This window comes from Pelodiscus sinensis, chromosome 2 (assembly GCF_052426305.1).
Source record: "Pelodiscus sinensis isolate ZL-2025 chromosome 2, ASM5242630v1, whole genome shotgun sequence".
NCBI classification, from domain to species: Eukaryota; Metazoa; Chordata; order Testudines; family Trionychidae; genus Pelodiscus; species Pelodiscus sinensis.
In genome coordinates this window covers 253,778,192-253,796,548 of record NC_143053.1, presented here as the reverse complement: position 1 = coordinate 253,796,548, position 18,357 = coordinate 253,778,192, and the positions used below count along the sequence as shown (strand labels likewise).

The following is an 18,357-nucleotide window of genomic DNA, read 5'->3' as shown; positions in this document are numbered from 1 at the left end:
TTCAGAATTGCACTTTACGGGACAGTATCCCATGACTGGGGCCCTACCGGGGTGACCAGCATTCCTTAAATTCTTGTTTTCACCCAAAAGGGAGTTGCCAGGGCTCACAAGGCTATTTTAGAGGTTTTAGGGTATTGCTGCCCTTACTTCTGCCTTCAGAGCTGGGCAGCCGGACAGGGGCCAGGTGCCCAGTTCTGCAGCCAGTAGCGCAGAAGTGAGAGTGGCAGTACTGTACCATGCTGTCCTTACTTCTCCACTGCTGCAGGCAACTCTGCCTTCAGAGCTTTGATCCCAGCCAGCAGCCATTGCTCTCTAAGGGTATGTCTACACTACAGCACTAATTCGAACTAACTTAATTCAAATTAGTTAATTTGAAATAAGCTAATTCGAACTAGTGCATCTAGACCTAAAAACTAGTTCAAATTAGCATTTTGCTAATTCGAACTAGCATGTCCACATTGAGTGGACCCTGAACCCGGGGTTAAGGATGGCCAGAAGCAGTGCCGGCAGGGCAGCAGATTAGGACTTAGAGCGTGGAGCTGCTGTCTCAGGATAGCCGAGGGCTGTGCTTAAAGGGACCGGACCCCCACCCCGGACACACAGTTCTCAGGTTTTCCCGCTCGCTTGTCTAACTCGATGAGGGACAGCAAAGCAGTCCTGGCTTGGAGTGCCCTGAGTGCCCACACTTGGCACATCACAGCACTCGGCCATCAGCCCGGCTGCACTTGCTGCAGGCTGCCATCCGGGGGGGGGGAGGGTCAATCGAGGGGCTTCAGGAGAGCTTCCACCCCGAGGAGCCTGCAGAGCCAGCCCAGTCCTCCCCATCGGGGGCTCATACCCCATTCCTCCCTCACCTCCTTCCACTTACCCCTCCTTAGCCCCCCCTTCCTGATGTACAAATTAAAGGACACGTGTGTTCAAAAATAGAAACTCTCTTTATTGAACAAAACTCGGGGAGACTGGGAAAAGGAGGTGGGAGAGGGGAAGAGAGAGGGTGGGAGAGGGGAGGGCAGCTAATATGATCAGGGGTTTGGAACAGGTCCCATATGAAGAGAGGCTAAAGAGACTGGGACTTCTCAGCTTAGAAAAGAGGAGGCTGAGGTGGGATATGAGGTTTATAAAAGCATGAGTGGTGTGGAGAGGGTGCATAAAGAAAAGTTCTTCATTAGTCCCCATAATAGAAGGACTAGAGGACACCAAATGAAATGAATGGGTAGCAGACTTCAAACTAACAGAAAGTTCTTCTTCACAAAGCCAATAGTCAACCTGTGGAACTCCTTGCTGCAGGAGGCTGTGAAGGCTAGAATTCTAACAGAGTTTAAAGATAAGTGAGATAAGGTCATGGAGGTTGGGTCCATGGAGTGCTATTAGCCAGGGGGTAGAAATGGTGTCCCTGGCGTGTGTTTGTGGAAGGCTGGAGATGGATGGCACGAGACAAATGGCTTGGTCATTGTCTTCGGTCCATCCCCTCCAGGGTACCTAGTGTTGGCCGCTGTTGGCAGACAGGCTACTGGGCTAGATGGACCTTTGGTCTGACCCAGTACGGCCATTCTAAGCTCAGGGTCGGGGGTCTCAGTGGACCACCTTGATTTTCATGCAAACCTGCTCCTGGGTGGCCAGGCTGGCAGCCATCCTGCCCTAGATGGCCACTTTCCTGTGCCTAGAGCGGAGGTCGTTGATGAGGTCCACGCTGTCTGCACTAGACCAGGCGGGCGCCCGCCTCTTGCGGCCCCGGGCAGGCTCCTGGGAGCCGCCAGCCTGGTCCTGGGAAGAGGCGGAGGGCTGGGTGGCAGCGGCTGGCTGGCTCATGCCGTGCCAGGTGCAGGGTCTGCTGGCTGGGTGCTGGCAGGCTTGCACCTGTCACGGGCACCGTAGCCAGCCTGTGCCCCTTTAAGGGCTCCGGGAGGGGGGCAGAAGAGTTTCCCTGGTGGTGCCCAGAGTGGCCACCAGGGAAAGCTGGGGAGGGCTAGCCTCCCACTAGTTTGAATTAAGTGGCTACACAGCCCTTAATTCGAACTAGTTAATTCAAACTAGGCATTAGTCCTCGTGGAATGAGGTTTACCTAGTTCGAATTAAGCGCTCCGCTAGTTTGAATTAAGTTCGAACTAGCGGCTTGCGTGTGTAGCGCCTATCAAAGTTAGTTCGAATTAACTTTGTAGTGTAGACATACCCTAACTGCCCAGCTCTGAAAGCTGTGCTTTGCCAGGAGCAGGCAGAAGTAAAGGTAGCAGAACTGAAACCTCCTCTATGATAACTTTACAACCCTGTGCACTGCTTTGAGGGTCAGGACCCCTACTATTACAACACCATGACATTTCAGAATGATATAGCTGAAATCATGACATTTAGGATTTTAAAAATCGTATCAATGTGAAATTGACCAAAATGGACTGTGAATTTGGTAGGGACCTACTCGTGACTTGCCAGGCTTAGAAATACTTTGGACTAGTACAGATGCTTTCAGGACCAGTAAATATTTCCAAACTAGACAAATGATCAGAACTAAATATTCAGTTCTCATAACCTCTGTATTCAGTTTCTTCCATTTTTCCATCTGGGATTGTGTGTCTGACTCAACCACCCCCCCAGTAGTTTAACCCAGATACTTAGGTATGTTGTTTCATTCTTATTGTAAAAACCATTTTCAGCCTCATCTCTCTACCTCTGCTTGGCTTGACTTTTCTGGCTTTTTTCTCTCAGGCTGTCTCTAGGCTACAAAGAAAAGTCAGAAAAAGATATACAACTTGCAAACTGTAATTTGCATATCATTTTCTGCGTTTCTTCCGAAAGAGGTTTTCCCAATATTTGGCCTGTCTACACTGGGCCAAATGTCAGGAAAAAAGCTTTTTTCAGAACATCCCTTCTTCCTCGTAGAACAAGGTTTACAGGGATGCCGAAAAAACACGTCTGCTTTTCCGATTTTTTTTTCTCAGAAAAGCAGATGTATTCCTTGGATGCGGCAGAGCTTTTCTGGGATTCCCGGAAAAACTCTGCAGTCTAGATGTACCCTCAGTCTTTCATTTTCTTTCATTAAGAAAAGTAGTGGCTGAATCCCATTCTACTGCTCTGAGATTTTGTTGTCCTATCTTAGAAGGAAATTAAACTATACTCATCAGGAAATTTGAGTACAACACGCAGCCAGCGGATCTGATTTCAGTAATGCTGAAAGATATAGTATAGACAGGACCTTCGTATACTGCTAAAAACCTGTATTGCCCAAACTACTTGTCACAGGGAGCTGGTTAGTTCCTATCAATACTTTGTAACTGTGCTGTAACCAGTTCCTCTGACTCCCCATTTCTAATGTAGGAAAGGCGAATGTAGTCTAGCCGTTCAGTCCGACATACTGAATCTTTTGCACCATGCTAAAGAACAATGCCTGAACCCCATTCGTGCTATCAAGATGGTAACACTGTTCCCTTGGTCAGTGTGGCCCATCATCTCACTGGAAAGTTTAACTTCAAGATGGTGGCTATATAGCAGGTGAAGTTCTGAAAAACCTGGCCTTTAGGAAAGATTATAAATAGTTGATGTGGAAAGGAGAGAACATTTCCATTTTAGACAGATATAGAAATAATACTTATGAAATGGAAAAACATCTTGCTCTAATTGTCTGGTAAACATGCTAATAAGCTATGCAGCATTTTGTTCTCCTGTATGAATATCTGTAGTCTCCTGAAGAGCGTTACAGGCTCTATTTAAACCATCATTGTGTTTTCTTAAGATGAGATCTTAATATAAATGATTTGCAGGCTTAAAATTTTAAATGGAAATGCCTGAGTCTTAATTTCATACCGCTAAAGATAGAACTCCAAATCAATGCACTGTCAGCCTTAGTTCTCTGCTTGGTTCCTTGGCAGCCACCTATTGTACAATACCCTGAGGAAATAGACATTATTGTTTGCTGCACATTCTATTCTATCTCCACTTAAATAGGCTGAGGGAACCAGTTTGGAAAAATCTTAAGTGAATTTTCTACCCATTGCTTAGTTAACTGATTTGCAGGATTATATCACCCCCCCTGCCGGAGAAATGCACTAACTGATGCTAATAAGCATGGAACCTACTCAGATCCCTAAAGTTGGGTCCATACAATTTATGTACCAACTTAACTATTTCTGTTATGGGTGTGACCGCCCACCCCCAACGTTCCACTAACATAGCTACATCAGTACTCCCCTTAATGTGGTTGTGGTTATAAGCACCCTTATACCAGTATACTGGTGTGATTGATTCTCTTAATATGTGAATAAGTGGTATAACTTTCGTAAGTGGGTAATTCCACAGACTTTATATAGAAATAAAATGAAAACTTAGAATATAAAGATAAATTCCCTGTCAGAAATGCACCCCACATGACCAGGCATAGCAATCTTCATTCTTTCTCCCATGATATTAACACTTATTGCCTCCTGGATAGATCTTCTAACTTGTAAAATTTCCAAACTAGATTCTTCATCATATTCAAGTCTTAGTATGTTGCTGTCATAGTTTCTTACTGGGGACTGGAAGCTGGTGATATGCTTACTTCCCATTATCAAGATAGCTTCCCCAATTATCACCTCTAATACCATTAACTCACAAACATCCCACTCTCCCCACCTCTAATATCATCAATTCACAGACACTTACCTTCCTTCCTTCCCCCCCCCCCCCCCCCGCATCCCCCTCCTGTTCTGAAATGTGATTTGTCCTTTTCATATGTGTTCATTTTTTTAATTGTATCCTTTGGTATATATGTTTGTGACTATTTTCTTCCACTGTTTGATCTGGGGAAGTGGGTCTGGCCCACGAAAGCTCATCATCTAATAAACCATCTTGTTAGTCTTTAAAGTGCTACATTGTCCTGCATTTTGCTTCAACTACCCCAGACTAACACGGCTACATTTCTATCACTTACGTACAGTGTGTGACATGAGGGCAGATGATTGTGTGATGTAGTAAACAAGCATTAAAGGTAAATGTGGTGTATCTTGCAGTGTCATCATGAGCTTTGCTAAGTTTCTCTCTGCAAACACTGAGTAAAGCTATATTGCAGAGAACCAGTAACCATGGTAAAGGAGTGTTCCTGAAATAATATGCATGGTGGATTAAGTTGCATATCAGTCACTTTGTGTGAGATACGCGAGGCCATACTGGAGTGCACTATTTTGCCACTGAATAACAGAGTGCCAAGACTGAAGTGTGTATTGTTTGGGTTTTGGGGCCTCATGTTGTTGTGGCCTGTCTTCTGAGCAGGTTATTGCATATTTTGACCATTGTCACTGTCTTAATATATGGTCATGAATCATGATGTGACAATTCTATCCAATGTGAAGCCTAGCTAGACACGGTATGAATCACGCTTTATTTGCTGACCATGGAGAACTATACTAGGCTCTCTGCCTTCTTGTGTATGATTATAGAACCATAGAACTGGAAGGAACCTTGAGAAGTCATCAAGTCCAGTCCCTTGCCCTCATGCAAGACCAAGCACCATCTAGATCATCCCTGTTAGATGTCTGTCTAACCTGCTCTTAAATATCTCCAGTGATGGAGATTCCACAACCTCCTTAGGCAATTTATTCCAGTGTTTAACCACCCTGACAGGAAGTTTTTCCTAATGACTAACCTAAACCTCACTTGCTGCAATTTAAGCCCATTGCTTCTTGTCCTATCATTAGAGGCCAAGGAGAACAATTTTTTTTCTCCCTCTTCCTTGTAACACCCTTTTAGATACTTGAAAACTGCTATCATATCCCATCTCAGTCTTCTCTTTTCTAAATTAAACCAGCCCAATTCTTTCAGTCTTCCCTCATAGGTCATGTTATTTTAGACCTTTAATCATTTTTGTTGCTCTAAAGATATAAGTGGAAAACACTCAAAAACATACTTTTACTTACACTTAGTAACAGATGCCACCGATGGCAGCTATCAGAGACTGTCACATCTGTGGTTCGGATACATTTTCAGGTATATCAAAGGAGTGTGACTTGACAATTTTTGAGTGTGGGATAGCTAGATGGGGTAGGGAGAAACAATGCTCTTTTCAGCAATATTGTGAGGGGAAGGAATATGTGCAATTACTGATTTTAGTAAAATTTAATCCATCGGGGTAATGTACAGAACATTGCCCAAATCCATTGAGAAAACAAAATGTTCTGATGCTGCTTATTGGAGTAACTACTGTTCAATGAGTCACAAATTAAATTTAATTGCCGTTTTTTCTTGTGCAAAATCATATTTAAATGACTGAGATCTGCACCATTGATTCAATGGGAACTTGCGTATAGTAATGTTGCATGATTCTGGCATATTGCACAAGATTAACGTGGCTGCTGCCACAGCAGAGTCTGAGATAAAAGCAGGTGTGGGTAGAGGTGCTAGATGAGTTAATTACATAGATTAGCACTAATTCTCAACCCTGTAGTCAAATAACATTAAAGCTTGCTGTAAACCTCCATTGTCAAGAAAATCTGAGTTTGTAGGATGAGACCTTTTATTTTAATAAAATAAGTGGGTGAAATCTCTACTTTAAACTGTTTATTATCACTGTATTAAAGAGTGCTGAATTTCAGCTCAGCAGGAAGCTGCATTTCACCATAGAATGAAATGCTGTGAGACGCATTGATCCTATAGGGCCGAGGTCCCCAACCCGGTGCCCGCGGGGGCATTTGCACGCGCCCGCCAGGTGCTCGGGGCTGGCCTGGCCCCGGGCACATGGCGCGGCGCTTGTGGGGAGCGTCGGCCCCGGGTGCGCGGCGCTTGCGGGAGGGAGGGGGGGGGGAAGCGCTGGCCCCGGGCGCGCGGCGCTTGCAAGGGGGAGGGAGGGAAAGCGCCGGCCCCGGGCGCGCGGCGCTTGCGGGAGGGAGGGGGGGAAGCGCTGGCCCCGGGCGCGCGGCGCTTGCGAGGGGGAGGGAGGGAAAGCGCCGGCCCCGGGTGCGCGGCGCTTGCGGGGGGAGCCCCGGGCGTGTGGCTATGGGGGGGCCCCGCCCCCGGGCATGCGGCTAAGGGGGGGGCCGCCCCCGGGCATGCGGCTAAGGGGGGGGGGCTGCCCCCGGGCGCGCAAGTGTCCCCACCCCCTGGCGCCCGGCGGGCGAACGGCCACGCCCCTGGCGGGCGAACGGCCACGCCCCCTGGCGCCCGACAACCTCAAAAGGTTGGGGACCACTGCTATGGGGAACCCCTGTGCTGGGGAGGTGTAATATTTGTACTGCATTTTGAGATGACTGGATTAACGTTGTCTCCAAATCATACAAATACTAATCCTGGTTTGCATCCCTATATTGTTACTAATGTATATTTTTTTGGGGTGGAGTAAGATCACTTCTAGTTCTGAGGCCCTTCCAATAAAGGAATTGTTGCCTCTGAAGGCCGTCCTTGCTTGTGTGTTTGTCTGATATTAACAAATTTAAACTTACTGTTTTTGTGTAGATCGCCTTACAGTATATTATGCTTAAATATGTAAATTGGGTATTCTGTGGTTTTTTGTGATTTTTTTTTTTTTTAAAGCTATAAAATGTGATTCCATCCGTTTCTAGCCCTTATACCAGGGGAGGGGAACCTAACACTTGGAGGATGGAGATGACCCCTGGCTTGTCTAGACCTGGTCCTCCTACACTCTGGTGTGTGAGGAGAATGTGGGGAGTGTTTTTCCTTCTCAGTCAGGGGCCATGTCAGTGAGGGTTTGAGGGTTGTGGGGTGTTTTTTTGCTTTTCGCTTGTGTGCAGCCCACGACCCCAAAATGTCCTGTCCATAAAACTTTGTCTAGTGTTCATGAAGCTGAGCTGCAGTGAGCATAAAATGATGGGCCATGTTATCTTCCCTGCTTGCAGGCTCTTTGCTACTTTATCAATGCAAAGATGCTGGAATCCAACTGCGATTGCTAAACTGATACCTGACTTGGTAGACAGGAATTCTCAGCTGACATAAAATCTAGTGGAGTTACTTTCTGTGCCAGCTGTCTCTGTCCCCTACCCTTCTCCAGGCATGAGTGGTTGTGAATGGTTGGGGAGGGTACATTGTAGCATAGCAGAGCTCAACATGGCTTGGGGATAACAGCCAGCTTCTGGTCACCTTTGGGCTGAGGCCAGAACATCTTTAGATCTTGGGAGGCTTCTTAATGATCACTCTGTTCTTTCTTGCATCTTGTGGATGTTGGTGTAAGAGAGAATTGGAACTCAGTATCTGAGATGTGAAATAGCCTACTCACCTCAATGCTGGAATTCCTTCTGAAGACCAATGGTAGCTTAACGTTGGCTGATAAGATGCTTAAACCATCATTGTTATGAGTACCAACCCTGCAATTGTTGTCAAGCATTTGCTGAGGTCAGGTTTTGTATACACATCACATTGCTTTCCGTGTAGCTATGCAGTGCAGACAGTGTGCTTTTCATTGGAGTGAAAGTCTTTGGCAGGGGGGCAGGCAGTGTGGAAAGGTCTCAGATGTTCCCTGCTGCCAGAGCTTTCCACTGCGAGGAGGAAGTGTTCTAGAAGCGAGGACCGGGAAGAGAAGCTGAGCTTTTTCCTTGTTTCCTTCTCCCCTGCTACAGCTGCTTCCCTTCTGCTGATGCCTTTCTCTCTTGAAAGGAAGGTCTTCAACAGCAGGGAGCTACTAGAGCCTCCTTGATATTGCAGCGTTTCCCTGCAGTGTGGAAGAACTCCATGGCAGGCTGCTATGCTGCTCAAAATAGCCATATAGATGGGAGGCCCAGCTTAGGCTGGTAGAGACCACATCTGTGCTGCTGTTGGTACCCCCTCTGGAAGACCTATGCATCTATGTGTACTGCACTCTGCCAAAAGACTCCTTTTGTAGTGTAGATGTACCCTTAGAGTTAAAGCCCTTTTCCATCCCTATGTTAAAGTTATCTCTGACCTCAAAGAAGAGCTACTTCCTCTCCCCAGTGCCAAAAGTGGTCACTGCCTCTTGAATGTCACCTGTAAGCTACCTCCCATAATTTCTGGATGCCAAAACTGCCGGCTTTCCTTCTGACAAGGAAGTGAAGTGTCTTCAATACAAAAATCTATAGCATGCTGACAGTTGAAAACTTAGGTGTGGCATAAAGTAAGTGACACTTGAGATCCAAATTTGTAATGATAATGGACTGATCATATCATCCAGTCCACTAAGTCAAGTCACTTCACTTTTAGCTGCTGTAGAATTTCTGAATTCTCAGGGTACCTGGTAATGGACTGCAACAGAAACAATGGGCATGTTGCTACAAAAAAGTAAAGTCCATCTTGCCACAGGTCACTCAAGGCCTTGAATATCTGCTTCCCACAATTAGATTGAATTTGAGTTGCCTTACGAAAAAGCAATGAAGTAATTGGAATTAATGTTCAATTCTCTCTCTCTCTCTCTCTAAATGGTCAGAAGTCCCTTCCTACAGAATGCAACCTGTAACTCCCTTGGGGATTCTGTCTCTTGTTCTCAACATCATGTGTGGAGCCTTGAACCTCATTCGTGGAGTTCATCTAGCAGAGTATTCTTTTCAGGTAACCTTTAATTGACTTCGTAGTTGTAGCATAGGGCAGGGAGAGGAGGATTAGACTGACAGAGCTATCAGATCACAGGTAGATAGATGGCTATTGCACACCATCACATTTCAAGTTATGCTTTGTTTATCCAGAGAGCTTTATTCAGATGAATGACTATACTTCGTGCACTTGGATCTGTCAGAGCTTTAGGGCATTTTGCAAAATCTTTTTTTCCACTGGAGGGATTGGAATGGTGATGTTAATTTGAAAGGTAGAGGAGAATATTATTTTTGACATTCTGGATGGATTTTATGTGGATGTATCTTCCCACTTCAAAATGTCTTTTGAAAAATTGCATGTGTTTCTTTGGCTGGAGCATTTTTACATCATGTAGAAAATGTATAGTGGAATCAGCATAAAGTACCTTTTTAGAAACAACTAAACTTATTTAGTGTTTCACAGTTTTATTTTGTACATAAATTGATACATACATGTCAGTTTCCAGTGTTTAGTTCAATGAAAATTGATTAACTCCAGTCTGATTTTTATATTCTGAGATGGTGATAGTACAAAAGTAAAATGAGAATAAGCACTTCCATAGAATGTATCTATATAAAATGTTAAGCAGCACTTTGCATCAACTAAAACTCAGTAACTTTTGTCATCTTCCCCAAACAGGAAGACCACGAGGGAGTTGGAAATGTAATAGCATTTCTCCTTTCTTTTCTAGCCTGCATTTTTCAGGTATGTTAAGTTTTAGCTGTTGTGCTCTTTTGCTCTTCCTGCATTTTTTATTTACTGCCCTGAATCCAACAAACATTTGTTGAGTATAACCTGTGAGTAGAATAGGAGACTTTGAAGCACTTGGTCTATTCACTGGGTGAAATTCTGTGTGTTGGATGTGCACATCACACAAACAAAAATTGGCCATGGGACAGATGCAGCCTACAAATGAAGGCGTCACATTTCCGACATATTATGCACCTGTAGGCTGATCGCTCTTCTCAAACCCTTTGCTGTAGGTTTATCTATCCCCTTCATTTTACAGATATGACAAGAACTGTTCTGATTTGAATTAGCCCCCACATGAAGCACTAGTTAAACAAAAACTCCCCAAAGCAGGAATAGATACACTTTGTTCTATTTTAGCACTGCAGCCTTTTCTTGAACCGCTTAAAGAGGGGTCATATAAACGGCAAAACTCTTTAGTCATAACTTTAATTATATTAATTAGTTTAAAACTTTCACACTTAAACACTTTGTGAACACAGTCCTTAAAATACTATAGCACAAACCTTGTTTTTTTCCCTTAGTGGTTGCTACCATAATGCATAATAAGTCACCACAGTTCATTGTGAATCTGAGACAGTCATGGCCTGCTAAGTTTTATTCTAACTCTGCCATTGACTTAATGCAGCCTTGAATACATTTCTTTACTTCTCAGCCTCGATCTGTCTATCTGTAAAACAACAATTATGAAGATCTGTTTACTTCATAAAATAGCTGTTTTGTCACTTATTGTATATTTGACTACTGCTCTAGTATTCAGAATCTCATCTCTGTTTCTGCCAGTAAACAATCCTGAGGTCATATACGAAGATCCTTTTGCCTTGTAGTCGTGTTGCAACTGATTTGTGTTCAGTCAGCAAAAGGCATTGTTGATGTCAGGGGTGTAACTTAAATTACTTTACCATTCACACCTGATGCCCTGTGTTTTCTCTAAGCTGTGGGGCAGCACAGCCCCACCCAGGCAGTCAGCTCTATGCATGGAACCCTGAGTCTCTGTCTGGGTGGGGTTGATTAATCACCTGTGATGCTGTATCTGTGAGGGAACACTGCTGATGTGTAAGTTACCCTGATCTGGTATTCAGTGAAATACAAAAATACGTTACTACAATTTGATATTCCCCATGCACTCGAGATGTAAATGCTCCTTAAAAAGTTAACCAGTTACACAATATAATTGTAATAGTTTAACTGGGGTCTGCAGGTGGGGTGGGGGGTGAGGTTGCTCCAGCTGGCCAAATAACTCATTACCAGGTAATCTTTTACATCTTTACCATGGACCAGCTCTGGTATAAACAGACACGACGATTTGTAATTTACGCTATACATATCATTACTTAATGCTCGTTGCTAAAATGTTACATTCTAGACTATAACAAATTAACATTTAAAATATTAAATGTTTACAAATCTTGCTGTTTGACCAGCTCAGCCTTTCTTCAAATGAGTGAGTTATTTTGGTCACACTATCTAATCTCTAGTGGAAAGAGCTAATATATTCATTGTGTACAAAATGTCACATTGATTTTTGCATGAGCTAAGGCTCAATGAAAAGTTGTGTTCTGTTACAACCGCCAATCTATTCCACTGATTTAAGCAAAGTAGCACAAATTTGAGGGCAGAATTTGACCCTTGTTACATAGCAATTACACACTTGACACAGTGCTGCAAAATGCCAAATGGAGCTCTATGATTAATGAGCACAGAAATGACTGCTTTCCAGGAGGGATGAAGTATAGTGTCATACAGGAGCTGAGATCTTGAGTACAGGTTTGTGCATTATTGCCCTCTGTAAACCTGACTAATTGTAAATAGCGGAATTGCATCAAAGTGTTTGTAACTGGTATAAAGATGGAATTCTAAGTGTAAATACAACTCCAGGCCTCTTTCAAAAAACAAATTGAAAAGCATACATCAATGAAGTATCACTTTGTGTTTCATTGTGGTGATTTAATATGCCAGAAATATTTAGAAAACTATTTGCCATGTTAGGTTACCCTCCTAGACTGATAATGAAACTCTGATTTATATTTGTCCGGAAACTCGGCAGAGAGGAGACTATATTTTATATTCAGACTTTCACTGCCCCACATGGCTTCTAGCTGGGTTGTAACTGAAGTTTATTGCCCTTTAAATTCATTGGATTTTTCTGCCAAAACAAGGGGGAGGCAGTTAAGGTGACCCATCTCCTCACTCTGGTACGTGTGTAACCCATGTTTACAGAGGTTCTCTGCCTATTTTAATGGATGGACCACTTAGAGGTTTGGCTCTCTTACTGGCTTTCAGACAACAGGGCCTGGGTCTCTTAGCTTAGGCAGTAGAGTCTGATGCTTGTAGATCCAGAAGTCTGACCTGCCCCGTGGTGGTATGTATACATACACTGAGGCTATGTCTACACGGTGGGTTTTTTGCAGAAGAGGAAATGCAAATGGAGCACTCATTTGCATACCATATGCTCACATTTGCATATCTTCCGATCCTTTTTGCGGAAGAGGTTTTTGCAATAAAAAGCCCTGTGTAGATGGGGCCATTTGTCGGGAAAAAAACCTTTTGCGCAAGATCCCTTTGTAAACCTCATTTTTTTGAGGAATATGGGATCTTGAACAAAAGGATTTTTTTCCCCACAAATGGCCCCTTCTACACAGGGCTTTTTATTACAAAAACCTCTTCCGCAAAAAGGACTGGAAGAACATATGCAAATGAGAGTGAGATATGCAAATGAGCTTTCCATTTGCATTTCCTCTTCTGCAAAAAACCCACAGTATAGACGTAGCCTGAGAGAAGTCATCATGTAACTAATACTATTTTGGGGCCAGTATTTCACATAGTAGATACCTTTTAGTGAGGTACTGTGATCTGCTCCTAAAACATTATATCTGTCAGGTTCTCCTTTGTACCTGGAGTAGCTCTTTCTTGACTTTCCCAACTTCTCACCTGGGAGTGGAAAATGCTAACAAACATGTTTGGGCTCTTTGCCCTGTTAGATTATGGCAGGACAGCATCATGAAGTAACCACAGTCATTGCAAAGTGCTGTCTATAGATAATTATCCCACTGGTTTCCCCAACAGGGTTTGAACACAGGGTCTCTGGTGCTACAGTGTGAGTCTTGACTGCTTGATATAAACAAGGATCTCCCTTAGCTGGCGTGTCTAGTACACAGTCACCTGGTTAAATGGACTAGCTACTATAGGAGGACACTTAAAACACACTGAACCAGTGGACTGTATATATTCTAATATTTTAAGTGAGTCCTGGGATACTGAGATGGCTTATTTAGCCCTTTTAATTATGCCCAGAAGTACGACAGAAGAGAGTATAGGATTACCTCATACCTTCAGGTTGTTGAGCTTCAGCCGTAACCTATAAGGATCACATCCATGGGCATTGGGTATGTAAGGCGGGAGAAGGCTCTCACTTCCCATACAGGCAGGTATAGCCCTGCCCACACTCTGTCTCCAGAAAGCCTGCTATAGGCGTTCTGGGGGTGGAGTGTTGCTGCCCCCAGCACTCGCCCTCCTGCTGCTGGAGAGGGTGAGCAGTGTGGCGCACTCTCCTGGCGCTCTGCGGCTGGGAGGCTGGAGCCATGCTGTGTGGCATAGCATTTCCTGCCTCTTCCCTCCCACAAGGCTGGGCTGTGCAGCACAGTGCATCTTCCTCCGGGACTGGAGAGGCTGCAACAGGCGCTCACCTCTCCCACCTGTCCCTATGGTTGGAAGGGGGGAGCATGTGTGTGGCATGTCACCCAGCTTCCTGGGGGCGGGAAAGGGACAGGGCCTAGCAGAAAGGGCAGGGCAGGGTTCGGGGCTTGCCTCGCCTAATCCTGCCTTCACCAACCGCCCATGATCAAATCTGAGTCTTGGAATGCAGGCCATCTTTCAGACTTGTTTAATACTTGATGATCCTTTTGAGATTACCAACAAGGGTGCCAGTTGTGCAGCTGGGCTTCTTTTCTCATGGATTTGTTCAGTGGGATCTGGGCGCTACCAGTTCATTTCTGTGGAATGGATGGTATCCTAATCAATAACTTGAAGAGCTGTAAGCATCTCGTATGTGTGCTAGTGACAGGTGCATCTCGAAATGCCAGCAATTGTAAGCTGTGAGCCTTGTCTGTATATTCAGTTTGATGTTGCTAATGTTGTCTTTCTGGTGCTGTTCCAGTGTTGTTTGTTCCTGTTCCACAGTTCAGCAAAGAAGATGAAGGCGTTTGTGTTGATTTTCTCCATTTGTTTATGCAACATTTACTTGTATGGATTAAGGAACATCTGGCAAATACTCTTTCACATAGGAGTGGCTTCTCTTTCTTCATACCAGATACTGACAAGGCAACTCATGGAGAAACAGTCCGATTTTGGAGTCTGAAAACAAACTTGGGATTTATTACTTCGCATTTTAAAAACTCTTGTATTTGCTCACACTGGCCAAAAATAGTTTGGGGGAATATTTTTAAAACGTGCTGTGATAATTATCAAAAGGGAGAGATTTTGAAACAAAACAACTTGACATAAACTATGTTCCTATAACTGGTATCGGACATTTGAGAGATTAGTTAGTTGTGTGTAGTTCAACTGTGCTTTGTAGACTTTGCAAGCATTTGTAATGGTTGGAGTTTCTTGCTGCCATTGGAAATCTTCAGTACTCAATCTCTGTAGTGTACTCCTTGACTAATACCAAACAGTCAGTCTCTTTTCATGTCTCATTTGCTTTGTAACACTTCAAACTCCCATGGCAGAATATATTGAAATTATACGTTAAAACCAAGACTGATTAAAATTGTGGGTAATACAATACTTAGTACTTTCATCTATAGATATCAAGTTGCTTGACAGATGTAAGCTGAGGAGGCGTTTGCCATAATTAGCATAGTCAGTAGTTGGTGGAAGAAACGTTTTGTGGGATTTTCAAGGTTATCCTACTAAAGTGACTTAAAAGTATAAGGATCTAAAGCAGCTGTTCTCAAACTGTGGGTTGGGACCCCAAAGTGGGTCGCAACCCCATTTTAATGGGGTCACAAAGGTTGGCTTAAACTTGCTGTGGTCAGGATCTGAAGCCTAAGCCTCATCTCCTGGCTCAGTCTTTGGCCCCCCTCCCCATTCATAGCAGTGGGGCTTGAGCGAGCTCAGGCTTCAGGCCCCTCCCCTCCTCCCCCAGGGGTCATGTAGTAACTTTTGTTGTCAGAACGAAGTGGTGGTGCAAAGAAGTTTGAGACCTTCTGGTACAAAGGAAAGGAAAAAGGGCAGGTGCCCTTTAAAAAACCATAAAGGACACAAAATGTCTTGAGTAAACTGTACATCTTAATTGTTGGTAAGGTGTGAGCTCATTTGGAAGTTGTCAGTAAGTTTGAAGCTGCATAAACCAAAACAAGAAAACACAACAGACTTTTCTTCCCAGGTGGCCTCTATTTTTCTGTTTGAAACTCACACTGTTTGGAGGGGCAGCTGTATGTTTGGTTGATATAGATAACCAAGCATGGAAGATGTATTTTGTGACAACTCAGTGGTTTCCCCCTCTTCCCCACCTTTCAAAAGATGCATGATTAGCAATTAGAAATCCATTCCCTATCCTGGAAAGCAAGAGCAGGTTCTCTTTACATTTAAGCTCTTATGCTAAGGTTAATTTATGAGCATGCACTTTTGAATAGAATCATTAGGAACTGATTTTTCCACCTTTTGCTGCTCTGCATATTTTGGTATTTCAGGTGCTGAAGTATGCATTGGCACTTAAAATGTAGATGGATGTTTTTGATACTTTTTTGGTAAATTGTGTATGAATGTCTAATGTTTTGATGAAGCTCTCTTTGGCGTGTGAACAGAGAATCAAGAGACTGAGACATTGCAGGAAGCTTTTAGTGTAATATTGTAGAGGTACCTTCTTCAGTCTTAGAATAACTAGAGAGATCAACCTTTCTGGATGTTTGCTCTTCAGATACCAGGTCAGATGAGAGAGAAAGTTTTGCCTCCCTGAGCTACTAACAAGCCCTAATAGAATGAAACTGAGGAAAAGGAGCATTTAGGTTTAGGTCAGAAAAAACTGCTTGCTCCTAAGAGCTATTAAACTGTGTGGAGTAGGCCAACACAGCAGGTTCCAGACTTCATGGTTAACATGCCACTGGCTTAAAAATTTGAGGTTTGAAATTTCTCCTTTTTTTTGTGTGTCCATTAATTTTAGGCCTTAATTGGTTTTTGGTATTTCTGGACTCATAGTAAAATAAATGCCTAAGGAAGCATAAAATTGTAACCTCCCTTTTAAACATGTCAAGGCCTTCATCATCAAATCAAAAAGCACAATGAAGCAGCAGTAGTTGGTCTTTTTTATATTACTTCAATTACAAGGGAGTAATTCAGTGTCAAATGGCATGCTGACGTGTCTCTGCATGCTGCTAAGCTGTGTCAGGGCTTGGCTTTTTAACGTATCTAAATTCAAAGTTTTTCCTCATTCTTATCTGAATTATTGTTGAACGTCAGCCAAAGATCTTTACTGAAACTTTGGCAACATTTTAAAATATTTTGATTAGCTCTTAATTTAAATTTTCTCTGATTTAAAAACACAGAAGTACCATTAATTGAATGGTATTTTTGCTTCACAGATCAAGGTTGCTTTGTGTCAGGTGAGATGTTGCTGAGCTTCAGCTGAAGGTCTGGTTCCGCACTGAACCAAAGTTCATCCTGTACTTCTGCTGAATGGTCATCAGAGCAAAAATCCAGTTCTTTCAGGAAACCTTTCTTAGCATTCAGCTTAATAGTACTTGTAACGTGTTGTGCTCATAGGAAAACAAGCTATGAAGATGGCTCAAGAGTAAAAGTTGTTTTTTTAATAATCTGCTTTGTAAATTTCCATTCTAAACTCTAATGCCTTGCTGAGGTTACAGGACAGGATGGTCATAGTTCTGGCTAGACAGCTGGAGACCATTTTCTACCAGTTGGCAGTGCATCGACTTACATAGGGAAGGCTATTTCTGCTAGGAAAAGGGGTAGGAGCTTTACTTCGTACATGGACAAAACATAGTGGGGAAAAATTTTAATGAGAAAATCTGATCTCTGTGTCCCCCATGGGCCGTGATCCTGGTAGTGTTGTACTTGTCCATGAAATGTAGTTGAGTAAAGCTAGTCTTGCATAGACTTGGGTATCTAGAACATCTAGATATATGAACACTTCTGTCTGATGTGAATTGCAGCAGAAGGTGGACATACCCACACTAGGGCTGTGTCTAGACTACATGCCTCTGTCGGCAGAGGCATGTAGATTAGACACATAGGCAAAGGCAAATGAAGCCGTGATTTAAATGATCGTGGTTTCATTTACATTTACATGGCTGCCACGCTGAGCCGACAAACAGCTGATCAGCTGTTTGTCGGCTCGCGCGCTAGTCTGGACGCTCCCCTGCCGACATCAAAGCCCTTTGTCGGCAGCCCCGTTATTCCTCGTGGAATGAGGTTTACTGGGGCTGCCGACAAAGGGCTTTGATGTCGACAGGGGGAACGTCCAGACTAGCGCGCGAGCCGACAAACAGCTGATCGGCTGTTTGTCGGCTCAGCGCAGCAGCCATGTAAATGTAAATGAAGCCGCGATCATTTAAATCGCGGCTTCATTTGCCTTTGCCAAAAAAACAAATCTACATGCCTCTGCCGACAGAGGCATGTAGTTTAGACGTACCCTCTCTCTGGTCCACCTGGCACACAGAAAATGGAGTGTAGCCAAGATGTTACAAGGGGTGGGAGGGCTAGTTAGTACGTACCCTCCGAGATGCTGGGTTTTAAGCATAATGAAACACATCATTGGATTCACCTACTGAGGGATCTTTCTAGCCAAGATTCTCTAGGAAAACAATATATCAAAATCTCTCTACAACATTTTACTGCCTCACTGGATACTGTCTGGTGAACGGGCAAACACCTAGTAGAGATTTGATACGAATTAAGTAGGATTGGCGGGGAACCATTTGCAGCGAGACTTGATTCTGTAATACGGGTAAACCTGCCTACAAAATCCATATTAGGGAACATTCATGTAGCAATGTGTGTCCATTAAGATCTGAACACTTCTTCCAGGTTGGATTGTGATTCATGGACTAAGAGTTCACGTTAAATGTTCACTGTCCTGGTTCTATTTTCCTGTAA

The 18,357-nt window shown here is 43.7% G+C and overlaps 1 protein-coding gene across 2 annotated transcripts in view; it reads left to right on the top strand.

Moving 5' to 3' along the window:
* The window catches only part of SEC22C (SEC22 homolog C, vesicle trafficking protein), a 36,960-nt gene extending 19,393 nt beyond the window's left edge, over nucleotides 1-17,567 (top strand). Inside the window, exons 5-7 of one of the 2 annotated variants that reach the window (XM_075922893.2) lie at nucleotides 9,353-9,474; nucleotides 10,135-10,200; nucleotides 16,827-17,567. In XM_075922893.2, coding sequence (XP_075779008.2) covers nucleotides 9,353-9,474; nucleotides 10,135-10,200; nucleotides 16,827-16,862 — 224 coding nt within the window. In that variant the 3' untranslated portion in view covers nucleotides 16,863-17,567. Of the gene's footprint in view, nucleotides 1-9,352; nucleotides 9,475-10,134; nucleotides 10,201-14,401; nucleotides 14,740-16,826 lie in introns of those variants that run through there. The other variant, XM_075922892.2, reaches the window with a different exon arrangement.
* Nucleotides 17,568-18,357: the final 790 nt, after the last annotated feature.